Consider the following 24,303-nt stretch of genomic DNA (forward strand, 5'->3'; position numbering starts at 1 on the left):
TGTTATTATTTTGCACTGTTTTATTAATATTTTACTCTATTTTATATTTTTGCACATGTAACTGTTTTGTATATATTTGTTCTTTTTTTTTATTTCTCTGTAACTGAGCTTTGGCAATACGAATGTCCTTATTTGTCATGCCAGTAAAGCTTCTTTTGAGTTTAAGTTTGAGAGCCATAACCGAGCTACAGAGAAACCATGCAGACAATGAGCAGTGCTAGTGGTATAATGACAAATAATTGAGAAATAAGAGGATTGTTCTGAAACCTAATGTAATGCAACCACAGTACGTCTCTCCCTGTAGTGTTTTTGTGTGTTAGCAGTCTGAGGGAGGCAGAGTGTAAGTTTTTTTTAAATACATTTTAGACTGAGGTGACTTGAGATTTTGAATACTTTTAAAGGGTGCCGTGACTGAAAAAGGTTGAGTATCACTGCATTAGACTATTAATCCAGCCCAGCACTAGATGTTAAATTTTTTTTTACAATATATACATTGTCATTGTGGTGTGGTCATTACCTTCAACTGCATTCCCTAAAGTGCTCTGTTCCACATACACTACAGTAACTTTTCAAACTGTCAAACATGTTTCTTTGCTAGAGAATAAATTTATAAACCATTTGTCTGGTTCTCACATTTTATTTGTGAAACGTTCAGAAAAATAAGCCAGTGTCTGCTTACACATGTGAAAATAGCACTGTTGATCAATCAGAACTGAGAGTCTTAATTTAGTTCCCTAAAAAATTCACATTACATACATTTTAACACAAATAATCTTGAGTTAGGGTTATATTATATACAGAATGGTACATAACTGTGTTGTATGTCTTATAAAGTGCAGAAAATATCCAATAAGAATACTAAAAATACAGGATAAAGCACATTATCAAATACAATGACTTTTAACTATAAATATGTGCTATAGTGACAGTCAAATGTGAACTAATTAAATATACACTAATCAGCCATAACATTTAAACCACCTTCTTGTTTCTACACGCACTGTCCATGTTATCAGCTCCACTTACCATATTAGGAGCATTTTGTAGTTCTGCAATTACTGACTGTGGTCCATCTGTTTTTCTGCATGCTTTGTTATCCCCCTTTCATGCTGTTTTTCAATGGTCAGGACCACCACAGAGCAGGTATTATTTGGGTGGTGGATCTTTCTCGGCACTGCAGTGACACTGACATGGTGGTGGTGTGTAAGTGTGTGTTAGGGGTGGGTTTATAAAATCGATTTTTCGATTCGAATCGATCTTTATTTGAATGATCCGATATCGATTCATATAAACGCGAGATCGATCTTTTAAATAAGCCCCTTTTTACGGTGTGCACGGAAATCTGTTACCTTCTTTAATCTTGCGTGACCAGCCGCTTTTTTCGTGCAACGAGATCTGACCTGCACATCAGTTCAGCATGGCAGAAGCTCCAGTAATGCCTGGTTCACACTACATGATTTCTGCCCTGATTTTCGGCGACTGGTCTGCGCTAGATTTGCCGGCTTGGAAGCAACTCGGTTCTTAATCAATGTGAAACAGCGAGGGGAAACACACGGGAGAGGTTGTAAACAAGTGGAGCAGGGGCGTAATATAGTTATCGTTCTCTACAAAACAAAATATTTATTAACCTCCAACTTCAGAACAATCCCTGTTGGTCGTGTTGCCAAATCCACTCAGATTCCTTTATTTTTTTCTCTTTGATATTACGCTGCTCAAACTTTGATCTCTCGCTACTTGTTGGAGTGTATTTTAGGACGTGGTATCATTAAACCCCTCGTCACTTCTCACGTGTGTTTTTGTGACAAAACGTAGTTTGGGAGACCAGACAGACTCATCTGAGATTCCTCCTGGGATAGATGGTGTAGATGTGAAACCCCCCCCATCACCCATCAGTCGTGCAGTGTGAACTGTACAGCGACCCGGCAAATCAGAAAGTTGTGTAGTGTGAACTTGGCATAAGCTGTGCAACAGCCAGGTGTATGTTTACATTACATTTACACTGTTGTAGCGTGTCAGACATATAAAATAATAATAAAAAAAAAAATTAATGTGATTAATTATCACATTCGTTCTCTGTACATCTGTACATATTTAAACAAAACCTGTTAATGTAACTCAAATATGCCTAAATGTGTTGAATCGAAATTGAATCGAAAATCGAATCGAAGATCGAATCGAATCGGGACCTTGTGAATCGGAATCGAATCGATCCAGGAAATTAGTGGCGATACCCAGCCCTAGTGTGTGTTGTGCTGGTATGAGTGGATCAGATGTTTTTAAACACCTCACTGTCACTGCTGGACTGAGAATAGTCCACCATCCAAAAGCATCCAGCCAACAGCGCCCCGTGGGCAGTGTCCTGTGTCCACTGATGAAGATCTAAAAAATGACCAACTCAAAGAGCAGCAACAGCTGATACTCATACCAGTCATACCAGCACAACACAGTAACACACCAACATCATGTCAGTGTCACTGCAGTGCTGATAATCATCCACCACCTAAATAATACCTACTCTGTAGTGGTCCTGTGAGGGTCCTGACCATTGAAGAACAGGGTAAAAGCAGGTTAAAAATGTATGTAGAGAAACAGATGGACTACAGTCAGTAATTGTAGAACTACAAAGTGCTTCTATATGGTAAGTGGAGCTGATAAAATGGACAGTGTAGAAACAAGGAGGTGGTCATAATGTTATAGCTGATCGATGTATATATAGTATTTAAAAATGGCCGACAGTGCTCCTGGGTGTCTTACAATCAGTTGTACTTTGTTGAGCAAACTTCAAAGACCAGAGTAAGTTCTCAGTATTTAAGCCCAAATGCTCTCTTTTACTCTCACCGGAGGCAAGAAGAACCACATTGTGCATGTGCGTCTGCTTTTGTTTTCAACGTGTTTGTCCTGATGCTAAGCAGGAGCCGTGTGAATGCCGAGAGGTGGGACATGGCTGGCTATGTTGTCAACGACTGGTGCACTTTATCTGTCATCGGTTAAAAAGGTGATGTCATTGCTGCTCTCACTCTGCTTCTCGTACACATGTATACTTTAACCAAAAGTGTCACTAGACATCTTCCTGCTAGGTTCTGCTAAAAATGGGAAAACACTCAAATATGGCACTACTGTAGTCATGCTCTCTTATACTTTGTTCATACAATAATATTGACATTTATTTTAAAAAGAAAATAGATCTTGGGTCGAACTTGTGATTTCAAATTTTAGCAGAGACACCAGCCTAGCCACCTTCACACAAACACAATTGGCCATGTTTGAGGGAGGGAGGGTTGGATGGGCTCTCTTCCCTCTGCCAATGTGATATGCGAACTCTGGGAACCTGCGCAAGAGGTGGGATTGGGGGGGGAATCACCTAAAACACTTAATTGCTTGGTACCATCAGTGCCAAAACATATTTTAATTGTTTTGAGAAAGAAAGGGAACATTTCAGCTTTACAGCTTGTTGTGAGACCAGTGCATATTGGCAAAGCCAGTGATTGGAAGTCTTCCAATTGATAGCCCAAAGCTCTACCCACTAGACTACCTACTGTCCCTGTGTATGCCTTATCATAGTAGTATGTATTATTATAGTAAAATGACTTACCAGAGTATGGTAACCTGGCCACAAATGATTGATTTCTGATGCCACAAGCTGTATCTAAAACATCTACCAATTTATGCCGCTCAGGTGGCGCAGAAAAAGACACGCTGCAACCAGAGCTGGATTCTGAGCACCTCGTATCGAATCCAGCTCTGCTTTACCGGTTCGAGGCTGAGTGGCTGTATGAGCAACGATTGGCCGGTTGCTCAGTTGGGGGGTGGACAAAGAACCGGATGTGGGTCTCTCTCTGTCAGAATGCGATTACGACCTCTGCCGGCTGATTAGAGGCGCCTGCACAGAGATGAGGAAGAGTGCCCTTAGGGTGTGTCTCTCCGCATGCAACGCTAGGTGGTGCCACACTCTTCAATGTGTGGGTGGCAAAAAATGCATCCGGCTGCTGCCCATGTTTCGGAGGGGATATTGGTTAGCTTCGATCTCCTCAGTCAGGGCAGGGTTTGGCATAGACAGAGAGGAAGCACGATGCTAATTGAACAATTAGATGTGCTAATTTGGGAGAAAAAGGGGAAAAAAAAAAAAAAAAAAAAAAAACATCTACCAATTTATAGAGCTAATTCGATTCCAAAACGTTTGAATTGACTCAAAGTTCTCATTGTCTGCAGACAAGGAATCGACTCTTCGTACCAACTCTGATTCAGTTTACATACAAACCAATCGAAGTATTGCAAGTTAATAAAACAATATATGTTATATACACTGATCAGCCATAACATGAAAACCACCTCTTTGTTTCTACACTCACTGTCCATTTTATCAGCTCTTTTTACCACATAGGAGCACTTTGTAGTTCTACAATTACTAACGGTAGTCCATCTGTTTCTCTGCATACTTTCAAAGCCTGCTTTTACCCTGTTCTTCAATGGTCAGGACCCCCACAGGACCACCACAGAGCAGGTATTATTTAGGTGGTGGATCATTCTCAGCACTGAAGTGACACTGACATGGTGGTGGTGTGTTAGTGTGTGTTGTGCTGGATCAGACACAGCAGTGCTGCTGGAGTTTTTAAATACCGTGTCCACTCACTGTCCACTCTATTAGACACTCCTACCTAGTTGGTCCACCTTGTAGATGTAAAGCCAGAGACGATCGCTCATCTATTGCTGCTGTTTGAGTTGGTCATCTTCTAGACCTTCATCAGTGGACACAGGACGCTGCCCAGCTGATAAAATGAACAGTGAGTGTAGAAACAAGGAGGTGGTTTTAATGTTATGGCTGATCGGTGTATGTTTATAATATAAGAGAATGCAGAGTTTATAAAGCTTCTCCATTTCTGAAGAGCAGCTTATAAGCTACTATAAGTAACTGAGCTATGAGCTCTTTCTTAGAAGCAAGACCTTTCTTAAACCTTTTCTGCTCATAGTGATGCTTCTCCCCACCAATGGCTATTGCTGTGCTTGGTAAGACTGAAATTTCCCACACATACTTTGACCCAAAGTGTCAGCAGACATACAGCACCTTCCTGCTATGTTTTTGCTTTTGCTTTTTTGCTAAAAAGAAAAAAAAGATTAAAGATGGAACTACTGCAGTCATGCCAAGTCATATTTTGTTTATTCTTTCAATATGATTTTTGTTAAAAGTCAGAACACTGTGTCTTATTTAGAGTTGATGGAGAATTGCACGACACAGGGAAGTGTCTCCTTTGTTCTGTAGCTCTGAGTCATTATTGTGCATGTGCATGTGTATCCCTGGTTTGCTCTCATGCGTTTTGTTGTAGTCTGTGTGGATGAAAGTACCAGGGCTTGCTGGCTCGTTGCTTGCCTCTACCCTTTCCAGAGTAATTCCTTCTGAAAAAGGGTAGGTGAAGACAGAAGGTCGAACGTTTGAGCTATTCTTCAGTTTTAAACCACATGCAGGTGGCTCTTTTATTAGATTTATGGACTGTGGGGAAATCAATCAGGCAGACAGAAGTCCAAGCCTTGGAGATTAACTGGTGCAGTCGGCGAAGGCCTCACATTAAGCAATTCATCAGCACAATGATGCAAAGCAGTTGACAAGTAAATGTGATCTTTGTATTGTGTACAGCATTACAACGCAATTGCTTTCAGGAGTCAGTAGGGGAGGTTTTTTCTTTCCCGCTAACCGCCCTGGTCTCTGAATTACTTGTAAACCACTAATAACCATGAGAAATGTTTATCATCTGTTTAAAAGAGCATCCAGGGGGGAGTGAAGGACATCGCATTTTACTGCCAACAATCCCTGTCTTTCACAATATCTGAATTAGATAATATCTACACTGTTTGGTCAGGCTTTGCGTTTGGGTTTGTTTAGGCTGTATTGTCACTGAATCCTGCGGCTTGTGAAGTCCCTCTTGCTTTTGATGGGATAGTGTTTGAAAATAATAGCTTTATTATTTCAACTTAGCTAGCACAAACTTTAAAATGACCTTATTTATCAGTAACGATTTAAAGTGAAATGGTCAAACGGTTGATTTTCATGGTAATAAAAAGTAAAAAACAACATCGTTTGGACCAGAAGGTACTGGTTTCTGTTCCACCTGAAAATCCTCAAGCGTGTAAACTCTGTAAAAATGCAGTAAAAGCAAAGTGGAATCTAGAACAAACGTGTGAAAACATCCTTGGAAATACTGAATTAGTTTTTTAAGGACTTCAATGTTTTGATTTAGTTTTTGATTATTTGGGCTTAATGTACAGTATGTAGTTCTTTGTATAGTTGAAACTCCAAATTGACATTTCTTTTCAATATGCACATCAGCCTATTTGTGTTTCCTGTACTGGGGCCATAGTGGCACAGAAGCTTTCCCATATCATGACTCTCCCACGTCCATACCTCACTAGTCGTGTTTTTAGGGTCATACTGTATGTGCAACTCTTCTTATTATTGACAAAGACGTCTCATATTTGTTTTTGTCTCTGCTGCAAGTGGTCGACCTAGTCGATGACATCGACGCATTTCAATATTTTAAGTCGATGCATCGTTTTTAAAACTATGCTATCCTTTTTAATTTCTACAATGTCTCCGTTCATATACGTAAGCGTTCATATGATTTCCCTCAGCACTACTTGCTGCGTGCATGATCTAAGTCGTATTTGGTTTAGTCATTGGTTGCGCAGTCTTAAAAAATGCCGTCTGCAGCAGTCAGAAGCCGATTGTAGGGAGCTTTCAAAGAAGAGCTAAAAGTTTTCCAAGACCCAAATCATCAAAAGTTTGGGAATACTTAAAACTGGTACAAAACAAAATGTGGTTTGTACACTGTGCAAAGCTTTGATGGTACCACAGCAGCACTAGCATGATGTTGCACGTCTATATTGTTTCAACTTCTTAATCACTGAGATCCTAGAATACCGTATTCCTTAGCGAGTTCAGTTGGGGTGCATTTTTACTTCTATATTGTTTCATTACGCTTCTTAATCGCGGGATCTTGGATAACGTATTTCTTAAAGAGTTCAGTTAGGGCGCATTTTTACTTCTATATTGTTTCATTTAGCTTTTTAATCCCAGAGATCTTGGATAACGCATTTCTTAGCGAGTTTAGTTAGGGCGCATTTTTACTTCTATATTGTTTCATTTAGCTTCTGAATCCCAGAGATCTTGGAATAGCGTATTTTTTTGTGAGTTCAGTTTGCGCTTTGCTGCGTTGGGCTCACGATTTTTCCGGCTGCCGCAGTGATCAAAGCGCCAAAAAGCTTCTCATGTGAAACTTACGTAGAAAACATAGAATTTTAAGTACGTTTTGAGTGAATGTGTAGGTTAGAATCTGGGCTCATTCTGTCGTACATTGGACTTAATGAGACGTGCCCACCTCTATTTTATTTCTGCTATAAGTTTAAGCACTTTACTTTGTGTACGGAATGCCATAAACACATGTTGCACTTTGTTTAATATGGAGCACTTGATAATTTAATAATATGGACATAAACCCTGTTTACATTTAGGGTTAAAGAAGCTTAAATGAGATTCTGAATTAAATTTTTTGAAGAACAATTAATCCTTAGATAAATCGATTAATCGATAAAAATAGTCTATAGATTAGAAGATAGAAAAATAGTAATTAGTGGCAGTCCTAATGCTAGTGTTTAAATTGTAGACTTCTCTGAGCTGCCTGTGTGGTTTGTAGCAATTGGGTTAGCTTAGCAATTAAAGTCCTGGACCATTCATTGGAAGGTCACTGCTACCAGCCCATTACCACCAAGTTGCCACTGCTGGGCCCATTCTCTCAATTGCTTGCTTTGTATTCAGTCAAAGTTGTAAATCATTGTTGTATAAAAGCTTCTGCTGAATACAGTTTGTTTGCTGTATCATTAGTCTTACTTCTCTGAGGTCAATTTGTGATTTCTGCTCGTCTAAAATGTTTCCATCCAATTATATAACAACACAAGCTGCAATTTGCACAGATTATATTAAATTTTTATCATAATTAATATCACTGTGTTACGTTTGTCATCCTTTTTTCCCAGAAACATCCTACATCCTGCTTAAAAAGCATTTTTCTCAGTATTGGCTTCTGTGTAAAATTTGACATTTTAATAGTAAGTTCAACACTTGAGGCATTTCAAGGGCAGTAAAAACCCAGGCGTGGTCTGTTTTTACTACTGATGTGAAGAAATGACGACAATGACATCATGACATACTTGTACATAAGTGTGTGATTTGCGACATCACAATGACATGCAGCTTTGTGTTGTTCAGTAATCTTTTAACAACTGTGTCTGTTTCAAATCACACACCACTGATGATGGTGTTACTTCTCTGACACTATTTTGTTAGAAGAAAGAGGTTTTGGATGTTGCCAGAGTCTCTGGCCATATTAAACTCTCTTATGTTTTATAGGTGTAATCTAGACTCCTGTCCCACCAAGTTGAAGAGAGTAGCTCATATCTTACTCTTGTCTTTTAGCAAATCAAAAAGTAGTACTTTAGGTTGTGTTTATACCTGGATAAACATAAAGCTCTGATGACCCTCTTTCGTTTTTACTATTTTTGGTTTGATTTTAAGTCTGTAAGTGTGAACGCTAAGCAAACGCTAAGCTAAGCAAACCAGGATTTAAATGTAACAATCAGCCATATCATTAAAACCAGCACCTCAATTCTACACTCACTGTCCATTTTATCAGCTCCACTTACCATATAGAAGCACTTTGTAGTTATACAATTACTGACTGTAGTCCATCTGTTTCTCTGCATGCTTTGTTAGCCCCCTTTCTTGCTGTTCTTCAGTGGTCAGGACCCCCATAGGACCACTACAGAGCAGGTATTATTTGGGTGGTGGATCATTCTCAGCACTGCAGTGACACTGAAATGGTGGTGGTGTGTTAGTGTGTGTTTTGCTGTTATGAGTGGATCAGACACAGCAGCGCTGCTGCAGTTTTTAAACACCCCACTGTCATTGCTGGACTGAGAATAGTCCACCCACCAAAAATGTATTCAACCAACAGTGCCCCGTGGGCAGCGTCCTGTGACCACTTATGAAGTGTCAGTGTCACTGCAGTGCTGAGAATGATCCACCACCCAAATAATACCTACTCTGTGGTGGTCCTGTGGGGGTCCTGGCCATTGAAGAACAGGGTGAAAGCAGGCTAAAAATGTATGTAGAGAACCAGATGGACTACAATCAGTAATTGTAGAACTACAAAGTGCTTCTAATATGGTAAGTGGAGCTGATAAAATGGACAGTGAGTGTAGAAACAAGGAGGTGGTTTTAATGTTATGGCTGATTGGTGTATAAACTTGTATAGATGTGACCTTAAAGTCAATATGTATTCCAAAAATCATCATGAAGTGTTTGTCATTTTGTCAAATTCAGTTTGAAATATAAAATCATCTGTAGTTTTTGGAGTTAAACTTTAAACAAGAAGCTTTTCTTTTAATAATCTGTAGATGAGAACTGTATATAATGCTAACACATTTTAACGTATTTTTACTTCATCAGCTCATTTTTTACTACGGAGCCACGGACCACTGGTGTCCGGTGCAATACTATCAGGATATTCGCAGAGACTTTCCAGACGGGGACATTCGTCTGTGTGAGAGAGGTCTGCGCCATGCGTTTGTCCTGGATGCGGGGGAAGAGATGGCCGACATGATCACAGACTGGATCCAGAGAGACCTTAAGGGATTATAGCACTGCTTATATCAATACAGACTACAATGTATACTGATGTGTACTGGTCCTGTATTCATTCCATAACAACTTACCAGGACTTTTCAAAGATCTTCAGTGTGGTGCTGAAACTTATCACATGTCACTGAATGCTTAAAATGCACTCAGTTTTATGCTGATATATTGTTAAATATACAGGGGTTGGACAATGAAACTGAAACACCTGGTTTTAGACCACAATAATTTATTAGTATGGTGTAGGGCCTCCTTTTGCGGCCAATACAGCGTCAATTCGTCTTGGAAATGACATATACAAGTCCTGCACAGTGGTCAGAGGGATTTTAAGCCATTCTTCTTGCAGGATAGTGGCCAGGTCACTACGTGATGCTGGTGGAGGAAAACGTTTCCTGACTCGCTTCTCCAAAACACCCCAAAGTGGCTCAATAATATTTAGATCTGGTGACTGTGCAGGCCATGGGAGATGTTCAACTTCACTTTCATGTTCATCAAACCAATCTTTCACCAGTCTTGCTGTGTGTATTGGTGCATTGTCATCCTGATACACGGCACCGCCTTCAGGATACAATGTTTGAACCATTGGATGCACATCGTCCTCCAGAATGGTTCGGTAGTCCTTGGCAGTGACGCGCCCATCTAGCACAAGTATTGGGCCAAGGGAATGCCATGATATGGCAGCCCAAACCATCACTGATCCACCCCCATGCTTCACTCTGGGCATGCAACAGTCTGGGTGGTACGCTTCTTTGGGGCTTCTCCACACCGTAACTCTCCCGGATGTGGGGAAAACAGTAAAGGTGGACTCATCAGAGAACAATACATGTTTCACATTGTCCACAGCCCAAGATTTGCACTCCTTGCACCATTGAAACCGACGTTTGGCATTGGCACGAGTGACCAAAGGTTTGGCTATAGCAGCCCAGCCGTGTATATTGACCCTGTGGAGCTCCCGACGGACAGTTCTGGTGGAAACAGGAGAGTTGAGGTGCACATTTAATTCTGCCGTGATTTGGGCAGCCGTGGTTTTATGTTTTTTGGATACAATCCGGGTTAGCACCCGAACATCCCTTTCAGACAGCTTCCTCTTGCGTCCACAGTTAATCCTGTTGGATGTGGTTTGTCCTTCTTGGTGGTATGCTGATATTACCCTGGATACCGTGGCTCTCGATACATCACAAAGACTTGCTGTCTTGGTCACAGATGCGCCAGCAAGACGTGCACCAACAATTTGTCCTCTTTTGAACTCTGGTATGTCACCCATAATGTTGTGTGCATTGCAATATTTTGAGCAAAACTCTGCTCTTACCCTGCTAATTGAACCTTCACACTCTGCTCTTACTGGTGCAATGTGCAATTAATGAAGATTTGCCACCACCAGACTGGTCCAATTTAGCCATGAAACCTCCCACACTAAAATGACAGGTGTTTCAGTTTCATTGTCCAACCCCTGTATGTCTTAATGTCAAAAATAGTGCTTTAAAAGCCATTTTGTGAAATGCATTCTCATAAACATTTTATTCTAAATTCAACTTCTCTGGCTTTAAAATAAACACACACTGTTCACTTGTTTCAATTTACATTCCAAACATAGGTGTGGTTCTTATACCATTGACTAATTGTATTAAGTTCCATTAGAATGCTTGCTCCTAACACAATAGGGTTTATAAATATTAAGTACAGTCACAGAATTTCATATTTCTGTCTTTACAAATGAAAAAGATGTCTATGTGCACTATAAAACCTGTTGGATAGTGTACAACTATCTTTGTAGAACTCTGTAAATCTGGCCTTTTATGGCCAAAGTGGCAAAACAATAAAGTAGACCCTTGACTTACGAATTTAATTGGTTCCGAAGGTAAGTTAAACCTATTTTTCCCATAAGAAATGATGTAAATAGAATTAATCTGTGCCAGACCTTCCAAACCACCCCCTTACCTAACCTTTCTAATGTCTTAAATGGTCTTTTTTGTTATAAATACAAGTATATTTTCGCTTTAATCTAGTAAGGGAAACAGTAGTACTGTACTGTACATAAAAACACACACATCACATTTCACTACAGTACGTGTGCTTGTATCATACACCATAATAACTTTCCTACTTTTTTTATAAAATGTATCGACCAGAAACAACAATAACTCTCATATTTCTCTATTATTTCCTTCTTTATTTCAATAGTGTTGTATTTTGGAGGTGTAATTGCACGAAAGAAATAATACTTTACTCAGTGAATTCCTTCTTCTCTCTCACTAACTGTCCCCTCTGTCTGATACACAGTGACAGCTACTGGCAGGAGTAATTATATGACACAACAAATAGTAATAAATAGAAGAAAACACCGAAAAAAACGTCAGCTGTCCGAATGTTCGCTCACTGTATATATATATTTTTACATTTGGCATTTAGTGGACGCTTTTATCCAAAGCAACTTACAGTTGTGATAGTATACAGTCTAAGCAATTGAGGGTTAAGGGCCTTGCTCAAGGGCCCAACAGTGGTAACCTGGCAGTGGTGAGGCTTGAACCGGCAACCGTTTGATTACTAGTCCAGTACCTTAACCACTAGGATACAACTGCCACTAGGATATCTATATATACAGTGTATCACAAAAGTGAGTACACCCCTCACATTTCTGCAGATATTTAAGTATATCTTTTCATGGGACAACACTGACAAAATGACACTTTGACACAATGAAAAGTAGTCTGTGTGCAGCTTATATAACAGTGTAAATTTATCCTTCCCTCAAAAGAACTCAATATACAGCCATTAATGTCTAAACCACCGGCAACAAAAGTGAGTACACCCCTAAGAGACTACACCCCTAAATGTCCAAATTGAGCACTGCTTGTCATTTTCCCTCCAAAATGTCATGTGATTTGTTAGTGTTACTAGGTCTCAGGTGTGCATAGGGAGCAGGTGTGTTTAATTTAGTAGTACAGCTCTCACACTCTCTCATACTGGTCACTGAAAGTTCCAACATGGCACCTCATGGCAAAGAACTCTCTAAGGATCTTAAAAGACGAATTGTTGCGCTACATGAAGATGGCAAAGGCTACAAGAAGATTGCCAACACCCTGAAACTGAGCTGCAGCACAGTGGCCAAGATCATCCAGCGTTTTAAAAGAGCAGGGTCCACTCAGAACAGACCTCGCGTTGGTCGTCCAAAGAAGCTGAGTGCACGTGCTCAGCGTCACATCCAACTGCTGTCTTTGAAAGATAGGCGCAGGAGTGCTGTCAGCATTGCTGCAGAGATTGAAAAGGTGGGGGGTCAGCCTGTCAGTGCTCAGACCATACGCCGCACACTACATCAAATTGGTCTGCAGGGCTGTCACCCCAGAAGGAAGCCTCTTCTGAAGTCTCTACACAAGAAAGCCCGCAAACAGTTTGCTGAAGACATGTCAACAAAGGACATGGATTACTGGAACCATGTCCTATGGTCTGATGAGACCAAGATTAATTTGTTTAGTTCAGATGGTCTCAAGCATGTGTGGCGGCAATCAGGTGAGGAGTACAAAGATAAGTGCGTCATGCCTACAGTCAAGCATGGTGGTGGGAATGCCATGGTCTGGGGCTGCATGGGTGCAGCAGGTGTTGGGGAGTTACATTTCATTGAGGGACACATGAACTCCAATATGTACTGTGAAATACTGAAGCAGAGCATGATCCCCTCCCTCCGGAAACTGGGTCGCAGGGCAGTGTTCCAGCATGATGATGACCCCAAACACACCTCTAAGACGACCACTGCTTTATTGAAGAGGCTGAGGGTAAAGGTGATGGACTGGCCAAGCATGTCTCCAGACCTAAACCCAATAGAACATCTTTGGGGCATCCTCAAGCGGAAGGTGGAGGAGCGCAAAGTCTCGAATATCCGCCAGCTCCGTGATGTCGTCATGGAGGAGTGGAAAAGCATTCCAGTGGCAACCTGTGAAGCTCTGGTAAACTCCATGCCCAGGAGAGTTAAGGCAGTTCTGGGAAATAATGGTGGCCACACAAAATATTGACACTTCAGGAACTTTCACTAAGGGGTGTACTCACTTTTGTTGCCGGTGGTTTAGACATTAATGGCTGTATATTGAGTTATTTTGAGGGAAGAATAAATTTACACTGTTATATAAGCTGCACACAGACTACTTTTCATTGTGTCAAAGTGTCATTTTGTCAGTGTTGTCCCATGAAAAGATATACTTAAATATCTGCAGAAATGTGAGGGGTGTACTCACTTTTGTGATACACTGTATATATACGTATATACTGTATATATATATATATATAGAGAGAGAGAGAGAGAGAGAGAGACAACTTGTTTGTGACGTCACGTGTTTCACGAATTTCGGTTCGTAATATGAAATTTGTTCGTACATTAAGTTGAAAAAGATCGCTCGTAACCCGAAATGTTCGTATGTTAAACGGTTCGTAACTCAAGGGTCTACTGTATAAGAAGAACAAAAAAACATTCTCCGGTATGATAACACCAAAACCGAACTGTTTCTTTTATCTGGCTAACACAATCTTTACAATGAAACCTGGTGGTGGCAGCATCATACTGTTTCAGACTGGGGTTAGCTTTTACCATTACAATTGACCAACAATTACTTTGGGGCAAGTCCACTTGCGACTTTAATTGTTTCCCAAGTGAATTCTACAAAGTATTGAATAAAGGGTCTGAATATGTTTATGAATTAGAAATTTTTACATTTAGATTTTTTATTAATTTATTTTCAACGAATTTTTGTTTTCACGTCATCATCATGAGTGATTATGTGTAGATTAAATGGTAAAATTAAAAATCAACATGCATACATTTTCCATGTAATGATTGATATTATCGCAAATAACAGTCTAGTAATAGTAAAATTAATAAGTCATGAGTATCCATGTATAATATGAATATATAATACCAAAAATATGTGTTACTCTAATTTAGAATATTTAATTACTCAATAATAAAAGCATTGTTGTATGTTTTAAGTCACTATAAATCCATTAAGTAAGTTTTGGACTGTGTATTGTTTGTATGTAATAATGTTGGTGAATTATTAGAGATGTTATGAAAGGTTAACCCACCAGATTTATTGTTAATTTGATAGTCTGTTTTTCCTTAGAAGGGTTTTTTCCTTAAAAGGTTTTGAAAATTAAATAAAATGTTATTTAACTGATTTGTTTGACTGTAGAATTGTATTGTGTGTTTTCCATATTGGTTAAAATACTATACTCCCCAGAGCTTTTTAAAATCTGTTTATATTTGTTTTTGTCCAAAGTGGCATTTTCAGAACCACAGTATGATCAATGTTCATAGGCTGTACTTGAGTGTAATGTATGTACATTAGTGCTTGGCGGTTCCTGAATCACCCGGATTAATGATTCGAATCTTTCTACTGAATCGGGAATCACAAGTCCGAAACCTCAATTAACCCGGATCCTACGAGTCCTCTGACTGGCTGCTGTTAAGTACACAAGGCGAGTGAGCAGACTCACTGAAACACCGCAGACTCAGATGATTTGGCTGAACCGACTTTACTCCAGTCTGTGAATCTAAGTAATAAGTTAAATATTCCACTAAACAAGCAGTTTGTTTGTTTGTTTGTTTATTAGGATTTTAACGTCATGTTTAACACTTTGGTTACATTCATGACAGGAACGGTAGTCACTCAGTTCACAAGGTTATATCGAACACAGTCATGGACAATTTAGTGTCTCCAGTTCACCTCACTTGCATGTCTTTGGGCTGTGAGAGGAAACCGGAGCTCCCAGAGGAAACCCATGCAGACACGGGGAGCACATGCAAACTCCACACAGAAAGGACCCGGACCGCTCCACCTGGGGATCGAATCCAGGACCTTCTTGCTGTGAGGCGACAGTGCTACCCATTCAGCCACCGTGCCGCCCTAAACAAGCAGTTAAACTCACTGGTGTTTGTTATGTGGCTGATTTTATGCACATGCTATTATTATTATTATCAGTACATTAGCAGCATATTTTCTTGTAAGCAAAACAACAACAAAATATAGTTATATTATTATTAAAATGCAAATGCTTACAGGCTACTTTAGTACTGTACCACTTAAGGAGTGTCATAGCCCCCATGGTAATTTTAAACCCTTGACCCATTAATATACCCATTTGATTGGTGGGTGAGTCCACCCCCCTCTCCCGCATGATCAAGATTCCACTTAGAAAAAAGTGTCAACTTGTCTCTGACAAGAGATGTGTGAGGTGCCAAGAGAATTAAGAGAGAAGGATTTATTTACAGAAGATGAGATGCATGGAAGACAAGTGATATTTGGATGCATTTTCATGCAGTAAATCAATTGCAATCAGAATGTCAGTACAAGTGACAACTGACCCAGGTGAACCAGATCACATTACTGAGTGACTTAGATTAACGGGCGGCACGGTGCCTTAGTGGGTAGCACTGTCGCCTCACAGCAAGAAGGTCCTGGGTTCGAACCCCAGGTGGGGCGGTCCGGGTCCTTTCTGTGTGGAGTTTGCATGTTCTCCCCATGTCTCCGTGGGTTTACTCCGGGTGCTCCGGTTTCCTCCCACAGTCCAAAGACATGCAAGTGAGGTGAATTGAAGATACTAAATTGTCCAAGACTGTGCTTGATAGAAACTTGTGAACTGATTAACCTTGTGTAATGAATAACTACCGTTCCTGTCATGAATGTAACAAAAAGTGTAAACACATGATGTTAAAATCCTAATAAACAAACAAACAAACAAACTTAGATTAACCCGAGTCCATAAAATGAACCGAATTTACCAGCACTAATGTACATTATGTGGATTTGCAGCAGTCACCAGTGGAATGGTGTTCAGCATCAGACTTACAGTACAGACTGGAATTTTGGTTTACCTGAAAAACATTCATCGTATTAAATGGTTTCCTCTCAATAATCCACATGTTTAAAACTGTAGATGCTAAACAGTCTTATTTTCATCTTAATTATGGTCAAATCATCATGTATTGCTTTGTGTGGGTACTTGAAACGCTTTAATTGTTGACAGTAAAAGCACAGAATGTTCTTTGGATTTCAACATGATCATCTCCTAAATCAAAACAAACCCAACCAAACACTACTGAGTATTTTGACACCAAGAATAACCATTATGCTTCACTCAGAGTTAATCGTCAGTTCCAGGATTTCCCATAGGCATCGTACGAGTCATCATATCTCATGTTGTTGAAAAGCTGAACAAATGTCGAGTAAAACATCTCCAGCTGATCTGGTTTGCCGGACGTCTCAGAGGAAATGTAAACCCTTGCCATGTAAACCCAGGCCTCTTTAATCTCCCTCTGCTGCCAGTTCAGAAAAGAATGACAAAGCCCCTTAATTTGCTTGTCCTTGATTTAAACCATAAGGCAGGCCTAGTTCATTGAAGGAAATGGAGTAATCCCGCCCGGGTGGATTGAATTGTGGCAAAGCAAACAAGCTTTACTGTTTTTCGTTGCCAAAGTGGTTTGGGTTTTTTTTTTTTTTGTGCTGATGAAGAATCATTCCAGATATATACATGCTTTTTCCTGCCAAATATCATCTGCAATGGATCAAATTTGTTCCACTGGTCTTCGTTAGGCTTTGTTTGACATTGTAGTAGTTACTCGTTTTCCTTCCTTTCAGTTTCTGTACCAACATCCACTTGACTGATATAAAAAGTAGATCCAAATGTGCATTATCCAGTTTTGACCGATATACAATTAACTCATATATAATGTTCTAGAAGAACATACTATTGAGTTATGATGCCTTTTTAATTAAAAAAAATCTGATCTAGAAGTGGCATTTTTGCTTTGTGTACCAGTAAACACGACTGATGATAAGTCTCTGAATTTCTTTGAGTGGTTCAACAAAATGCAGTCTGTCAAAGCTTGAGAGGATCTGCCATTAAGAATGGGATTAACTGCCCAAAAGCTTGTAAAATGTATTGTAAAACACTTGCGTCTTTAATTTTTTTTCCTTTAATTTAACATCTGTAATCTAAATTCTTCCATCCTTGCCTGTCATGATAGAATCACCTGTTACCAGTCATTTATTTTTTTGTGATAAGTTCAGCACAACTATTTTTGATTATTCCTCACATTACCCAAGCAGTCATTAGTCCAATTAATTTATTTCAGAATATTTAGGAAGATGGTTGAAGCTAAACTGGGGTCAAACCACCTGATAAATCACCAATCCATGACATAATGTCAGTTTTTCTCAAAATTACAGCATTATAAAAGTACTTTTGTGTCACCAAATTACAAAGGAAATCAGACTTTATGAACAAGTCGATTGAAATACTTCCAAAGCGGACCAATTTATTGGACCAATACTATTTTTAACAGTTCAAACTGTTATTTTTTTTAGGGTTCATCTGCATACACATATACTGTGGAAAAGTATTTATTTCTTTCAGACAAATTAGGTCACTATAAAATACAGACAGTAAAAAATTACTTATTGACAACAGTTATTTACCAACTGACTTTGTGTAAACAAGTAATTGGCATTTTGTTTACTAAGTCAACAAATTAACTGAAATTAAATTAACTGGCCTAATAGTTGCTTGCCCTGCTAAATCTAAACATCACTAAAATAAAACCTTTCAGCAATGTGGAGCAAAATTTATTCATGGATGTGAGGTGAACAGTGGAAGCCGTTCTGTCTAAATGAGGAAACTTAAAACAGTGTAAAAGCTACCTAGAAGTGAACAGCATATCAAAATTCCTGCAAGAGTGCATCAACAACTTATTAAGAAAGTGTTGATGTGTACTAAAAATAACAGGTGGAACATTTTTACTTAAAGTTACCACAGCACTCAACTATACAAACATCATACCAACAGCTTTGATGCTTTAGGGCCTAAGTGACTGGCCATAATTGATTGAACCACAGTTAATGTTTGCTAACTTTTTAAATAAATGAATATATCATTTCAAAAACAATTTGTGTGTTGCATATAATTAGGAAATTATGAGGGCAAATACTTAATATGGCACTGTATGTTTAAATCATTGCACCACATGACTATTTAAGACATTGTGATACAAAAATACCTATAATCATTTTATTTTGGCAAAATAAAGAAGGAATATTCAGTAATAATGTGATGTAGGCCATGTATTTAATGTATATTATCATTTTAATAATGGACCTGTAATATAGAAAGGTACATCATAGATAGGAATAAGAAATATTAATAAAATACTACTTTAAAAAAGTACAGCTCATGTAAACGTATCATATTTTGAATAACAATAACAAATCTTTTTTCTATTACTTTGCTGCCAAAAATAAGAAAACATCTGAGAAAGAACTGCTGCAGGAACACTTTGTTAATAAAGTCTTCTTTAATAAAATCATCTATACAAAAATTACATAAAAGATGGAATAAAAAAACGCTACAATGTTTGCTAAATTTTGGGTTTGAAATTTATATAGAAGTATAAGTATACACACATGTATATAATATGAATTATATTGCCAAACAGTGAAAAATACATGTTTACAGATCATTTACAACCGAATTATGTACAATCTAATATATTACACACACTCACAGTGGCAATAGTTCAACATAGTCCATAGTTCAACATGGTTTCTGTGTTTAAGGCAGTTGCAGTCGAATATTTCCTGTGTATGAGTCATTATATATAACAATACTTTTTACTATACATTTTACAAAAATACAGAGGTCTATAAGGGGAAAAGCATTAAATTAAGGCTGGTACTTTACAATTATTACAAACACACACAAAGACAAGTCTGTTCACTCACTGACTATTCCACCTCATTTAAGACCAACACATAAGTGGGGGAGAGAAATCTATAAGAAGGAAACATAGTGTAGCATTGGTGTATACAGTGCAGTTTCCAAAAATCCTGGCTAAACATGTTGATGTAATCAGATTTACAATCATTGTCATGATTTTAAACACATACTACCATTTAACAATGTTCTCAAAGGCTGATGTCAAATTGTAAGGCACAACAAGCTGTTTAACGGTGTTTCTTACAGATTTAAGAGCAGCTTCATTCAGCATCATTCAGCATGCTGTACCAGTATTTTTTGACTGTGTGCATCTGTCCATGGACCTAAAGTATTCTTTGGAAGCATTAACAGTTGGAACCAACAATAAATGAGTAGGTTAAAAGTGTTAAAAAAGCAGTCTTATCATGTCTGTATCTTATCAATCATGTCTCTCTGATATGACAGAACAAGGTTCAGTGCAATGACCCAAACTGTTATTCTGTTTATAAACAAAACTCAACACATTCCAATGCTTACAGGGTTTGTAACTGGGGCGTTCATGTAAAACTTAAAATACTGGTTTAATTTTTTCTTTGGATTTGGATTTGCCCTTTTCCAGTATTACCAATATTTATTCCCTTATTGCCCAGGTGCCTGATTTGGCCAAATGACCAACTTGGGATGGTACAAAGCCGTGACAAGCTTCGTCAATTTCAGGATTATTGGTCCCCATCCTGCATATATGGTGGCCAATTAGTATCTGCTTCAGGCACTGCCAATTATGCCCGCCAGATGGCGCCCAGCCGACCGGTGGCAGCACCGAGATTCGAACCGAGGAGTTTAGAAACTCAGTGTTGGTGTGCTAGTGGAATATCCCGCTGCGCCACCTGGGCGCTTCTTAAGGATATTTTAACAGGCACTACAGCAAAGGGTCTAAATATTTTGTAATAATTCATTTTCCCCCAACAATTTTTTGACCCTCACTATTTTGTTGGCCAGTGCTAACTTATAAAAGAACTGAGAAGTACAGAACATTACAAACAGAACATTTAAAGAAATCATTTGAATCCCAAGGCTACCATGACACATAGTACAGCTATGGCATGCCATGTCATTACAAAGTAAATGGGCTTAAACGCTGCTTTGCAAGAAAAACAAAACTTTAAACAAGATACTTTAAAATTTGCACCTTCAAGCATGACTAAAGTTTGTTGATTATCAGAGATAAGGAATTTTGAGGTCATCTTCCTTTTCCTTTAACACAACATTAACTCATCAGCCAGTAGGATGAATATTGGATGCAATTCAGTGTTCCAGCAGGATACTGACCCAAAATGCACATCAAAACTGGTTTCGGAATTGCTAAATAAAGTCTTAACCACAATCCTAGCAAGAATATGTTTTGAAAAGTCAAGTCTATGCCAGAAAACCAGCAAATTTGGTTGAACTCTGTAACTCTATCTGAAACTTGGTGAGTGCAATCAAAAGCAGCTGCTCGAGGTAAAAAAAAAAAACCGTTATGTAGGACATAAAACCTAAGATTGTGTGTGCTGTGTGTATACTTCTGGCTCTTATTTGCAGAAAACACACTGATCCACTGATCAGCCATAACATTAAAACCACCTCCTTGTTTCTACACTCACTGTCCATTTTATCAGCTCCACCTACCATATAGGAGCACTTTGTAGTTCTACAATTACTGACTGTAGTCCATCTGTTTCTCTGCATGCTTTATTAGCCCCCTTTCATGCTGTTCTTCAATGGTCAGGACCCCCACAGGACCACCACAGAGCAGGTATTATTTGGGTGGTGGAACATTCCTCAGCATTCTGGGGGGGAGGGGGGTATGGGCACGAGGGGCAACAAGGGAACAGTCTCAAAGAGTGTGGGGTAGGCACACTGCCAACCACACTGAGAGATGGTTCACCTAAACTACAAAGTTTTATTTCATTTTAGTATTTTATTGTTTTATCCGACAACGCCACCTAGGGAATTTCAAATTATGTAGAAAAAATATATCCAGCCAACAGCGCCCAGTGGGCAGTGTCCTGTGATCACTGATGAAGGTCTTGAAGATGACCAACTCAAACAGCAGCAATAGATGAGCGATTGTCTCTGACTTTACATCTACAAGGTGGACCAATTAGGTAGGAGTGTCTAACAGAGTGGACAGTGAGTGGACATGGTATTTATGATCCACCACCTAAATAATACCTGCTCTGTGGTGGTCCTGTGGGGGTCCTGACCATTGAAGAACAGGGTGAAAGCAGGCAAAAAAAGCATGCAGAGAAACAGATGGACTACAGTCAGTAATTGTAGAACTACAAAGTGCTTCTATATGGGAGGTGGAGCTGATAAAATGGACAGTGAGTGTAGAAACAAGGAGGTGGTTTTAATGTTATGGCTAATCGGTGTATAAATGCACTTTGTGTGTGTACATTTATTGATTGTAGGCCATTCTTTCATTTTGACACTGTCACTCATTTCTACCCCATCCATAAATGGAAGGGAAATCACTATACAGATGTTATTTTAGTGCTGGGCCATTATCATTACTGCAATGGCACTACATGGTAATAACATGGTAGTGTGTGTTGTGGTTAGTTAGTGTATTAGGTGCAGCAGTGTTGTTTGTATTGTCAAATGGCCTAATGTCAATGCTGGCATGAGAAAAGTTTGCCAACCAAAAATTAAAAGCCAACAGTGACCTGTGATCAACATCTGCCCACTGATAAAAAAAGGTGCCTAAAAAGAGACTAGTAAGTGTAAACAGTATTTCACTGCACTGCAATGCACCTGATACACTAAAACAGTACAACACACTACAATTTCACTACCATGGTAAACGCATTTGCATGGTAGGAGTAGCTCATAAAATGGGCAATGACAAAACTGTCGGTGTACCGCCGATGGTATTTAAAGTTGTCCCAGGTGGTACTCCAGATGACCTCAGAAGATTTACTGCATGCACAGAATGAACACTCATAATTTCAAATCTGTACATGTTTTACTTTCGCCAGAAATAATAAATACCTCACCAAATCTAACATTATTTAATGTCGGAAGGGAACAGAAAGAGTCGGATGTAAAACTCTAGCACTATGAGTCAAATATTGAACACATGATAGTACATACAATTTATATCCACATTGGTGGAAGAACCAACACCACAGTATTAAAACAGTCTCACAACTTTTACTGAAATGCTAAGTGTTCACTGCACATACCCAATCTTACTGTGTTTAAGAGTGTATATGGTGTATGTTCCCATAAGACACTTGGTACTTGGTTTTGGTTTTGGTTTGGGATGGTACTAAATCCAAAAGGTTACAAGTCAAAAAAAAAAAAAACTTCTACATCACGGGTTTTTATTTGCAGAGAATTGGAAGGATTACTTTTAACGTCAACATAGCAGCTTCGAAAATGATGAGATCACAATTACAACCATAGCTTCACTGGTTAGTTTGAAGGGTAATCGCTAATTAATAGCTGTAAAGCAGCTCTATTACTATTTTATGTAAGGTTTTAGCAACTAACAGAGAATGAGTCCAAACAGAAGAGTTTGACAGTCAGGTAAGTATCTTGTCATTGGGTTCAGTAATTGCTATTCATGTCCGTCTCGCAACCATAAGGTGAGACCATTTTACAGGACCAGTTGCAGATTATGATGCAAACACTTTTTTTTATATTTTGTTTATGCATTTTCTCCCTTTTTTCTCCCTTTTAGCACGTCCAGTTGCCCGATTGTGTCATGCTTCCTCTCCACCAATGCCGATCCCCACTCTGATTGAGGAGAACAAAGCTAACCCACGCCCCCTCCGACATGTGGGCGGCAGCCGTATGCATCTGGTCACCTACACTTTGTACGGAGAGACACACCCTGACAGCACTCTCTTCCCATCTCTGTGCAGGCTCCATCAATCAGCCAGCAGAGGTCGTAATTGTATTAGTTATGAGAAAGAGACCCTATCTGGCTTAATCCCACCCCTATCTGAACAACAGGCCAATCGTTGTTCATGTGGCCGCTCAGCCCAGCCGACAGGCAGAGCTGAGACTCGATATGATGTATTCGAGATCCCAGCTCTGGTTCCAGCATGTGTTTTTACCTCTGCGCCATATGAGCGGCCCGCAAACACTCTTTCATAACAATGTTTCCTTATTCCAGTATGATAATGGAATAATGATTTAAAAGAGTTGAGAATTTGGACACCAGGATAAAATCAAGTACCTTCCAAGGTCTTCTTGATCTATAAACCTTTATACAAGGGATCTTCAAAAAGTTTCTGTGGGAGGAGTAGTAACTGGTTGTGTCTGAGAGTCTGAGAGAGAGCTTATAGTCCGGATATTGCGCCATCTGATTTCCACTTTTGGACCGCTCTAAAGTAGCTTTAAGGGGAAGAAGATATTCATGTGATGCTGATGGCATTAAAAAGTTTGCTTGGTGCAAAGTTGAGAGTTCAACCATCTACATTCCTCAGAGAAGATCTTTTTCTTGTAGAATAAACATCTCACCACAAAACAATCAGTTTTATATTGCAGAATTCAAAGAAGAACTAAAACTGTACTAAAGGCAAAAGATGAGTCCAGATTCGTGTCAATTTACCACCCATCATCTCAAATCTTTCAGCAAGTATTCAGTGCAAGGCCACAATAATGATCATGTGCAGTATGCATACGCAGTCTGACCTGCCACAGGTTGGGTTATACAGTGAAATATAGACTCCAAAAATCATTAGACTTTGGTTTCTAACATCTTTAGCAGGTTTGAGGTTGCAGAGTTCAGCAAAGTCATGTATTGCTTACACATGTGGACATCATGCATAACACAGTCATATCTAGTCCTGTAGATGCCAAAAGCAGAGTCTGCAATGCATATTTCTTTTTTAATT

General features: G+C 39.1%; 1 protein-coding gene across 1 annotated transcript in view; it reads left to right on the plus strand.

The window, feature by feature from the left end:
- Window positions 1–10,379, plus strand: part of ldah (lipid droplet associated hydrolase) — a 132,290-nt gene extending 121,911 nt beyond the window's left edge. Inside the window, exon 7 of the mRNA XM_063007982.1 lies at window positions 9,494–10,379. Coding sequence (XP_062864052.1) covers window positions 9,494–9,685 — 192 coding nt within the window. The 3' untranslated portion in view covers window positions 9,686–10,379. The remainder of the gene's footprint in view (window positions 1–9,493) is intronic.
- Window positions 10,380–24,303: the final 13,924 nt, after the last annotated feature.

This window comes from Trichomycterus rosablanca, chromosome 13 (assembly GCF_030014385.1).
Source record: "Trichomycterus rosablanca isolate fTriRos1 chromosome 13, fTriRos1.hap1, whole genome shotgun sequence".
In the NCBI taxonomy this organism is placed as follows: Eukaryota; Metazoa; Chordata; class Actinopteri; order Siluriformes; family Trichomycteridae; genus Trichomycterus; species Trichomycterus rosablanca.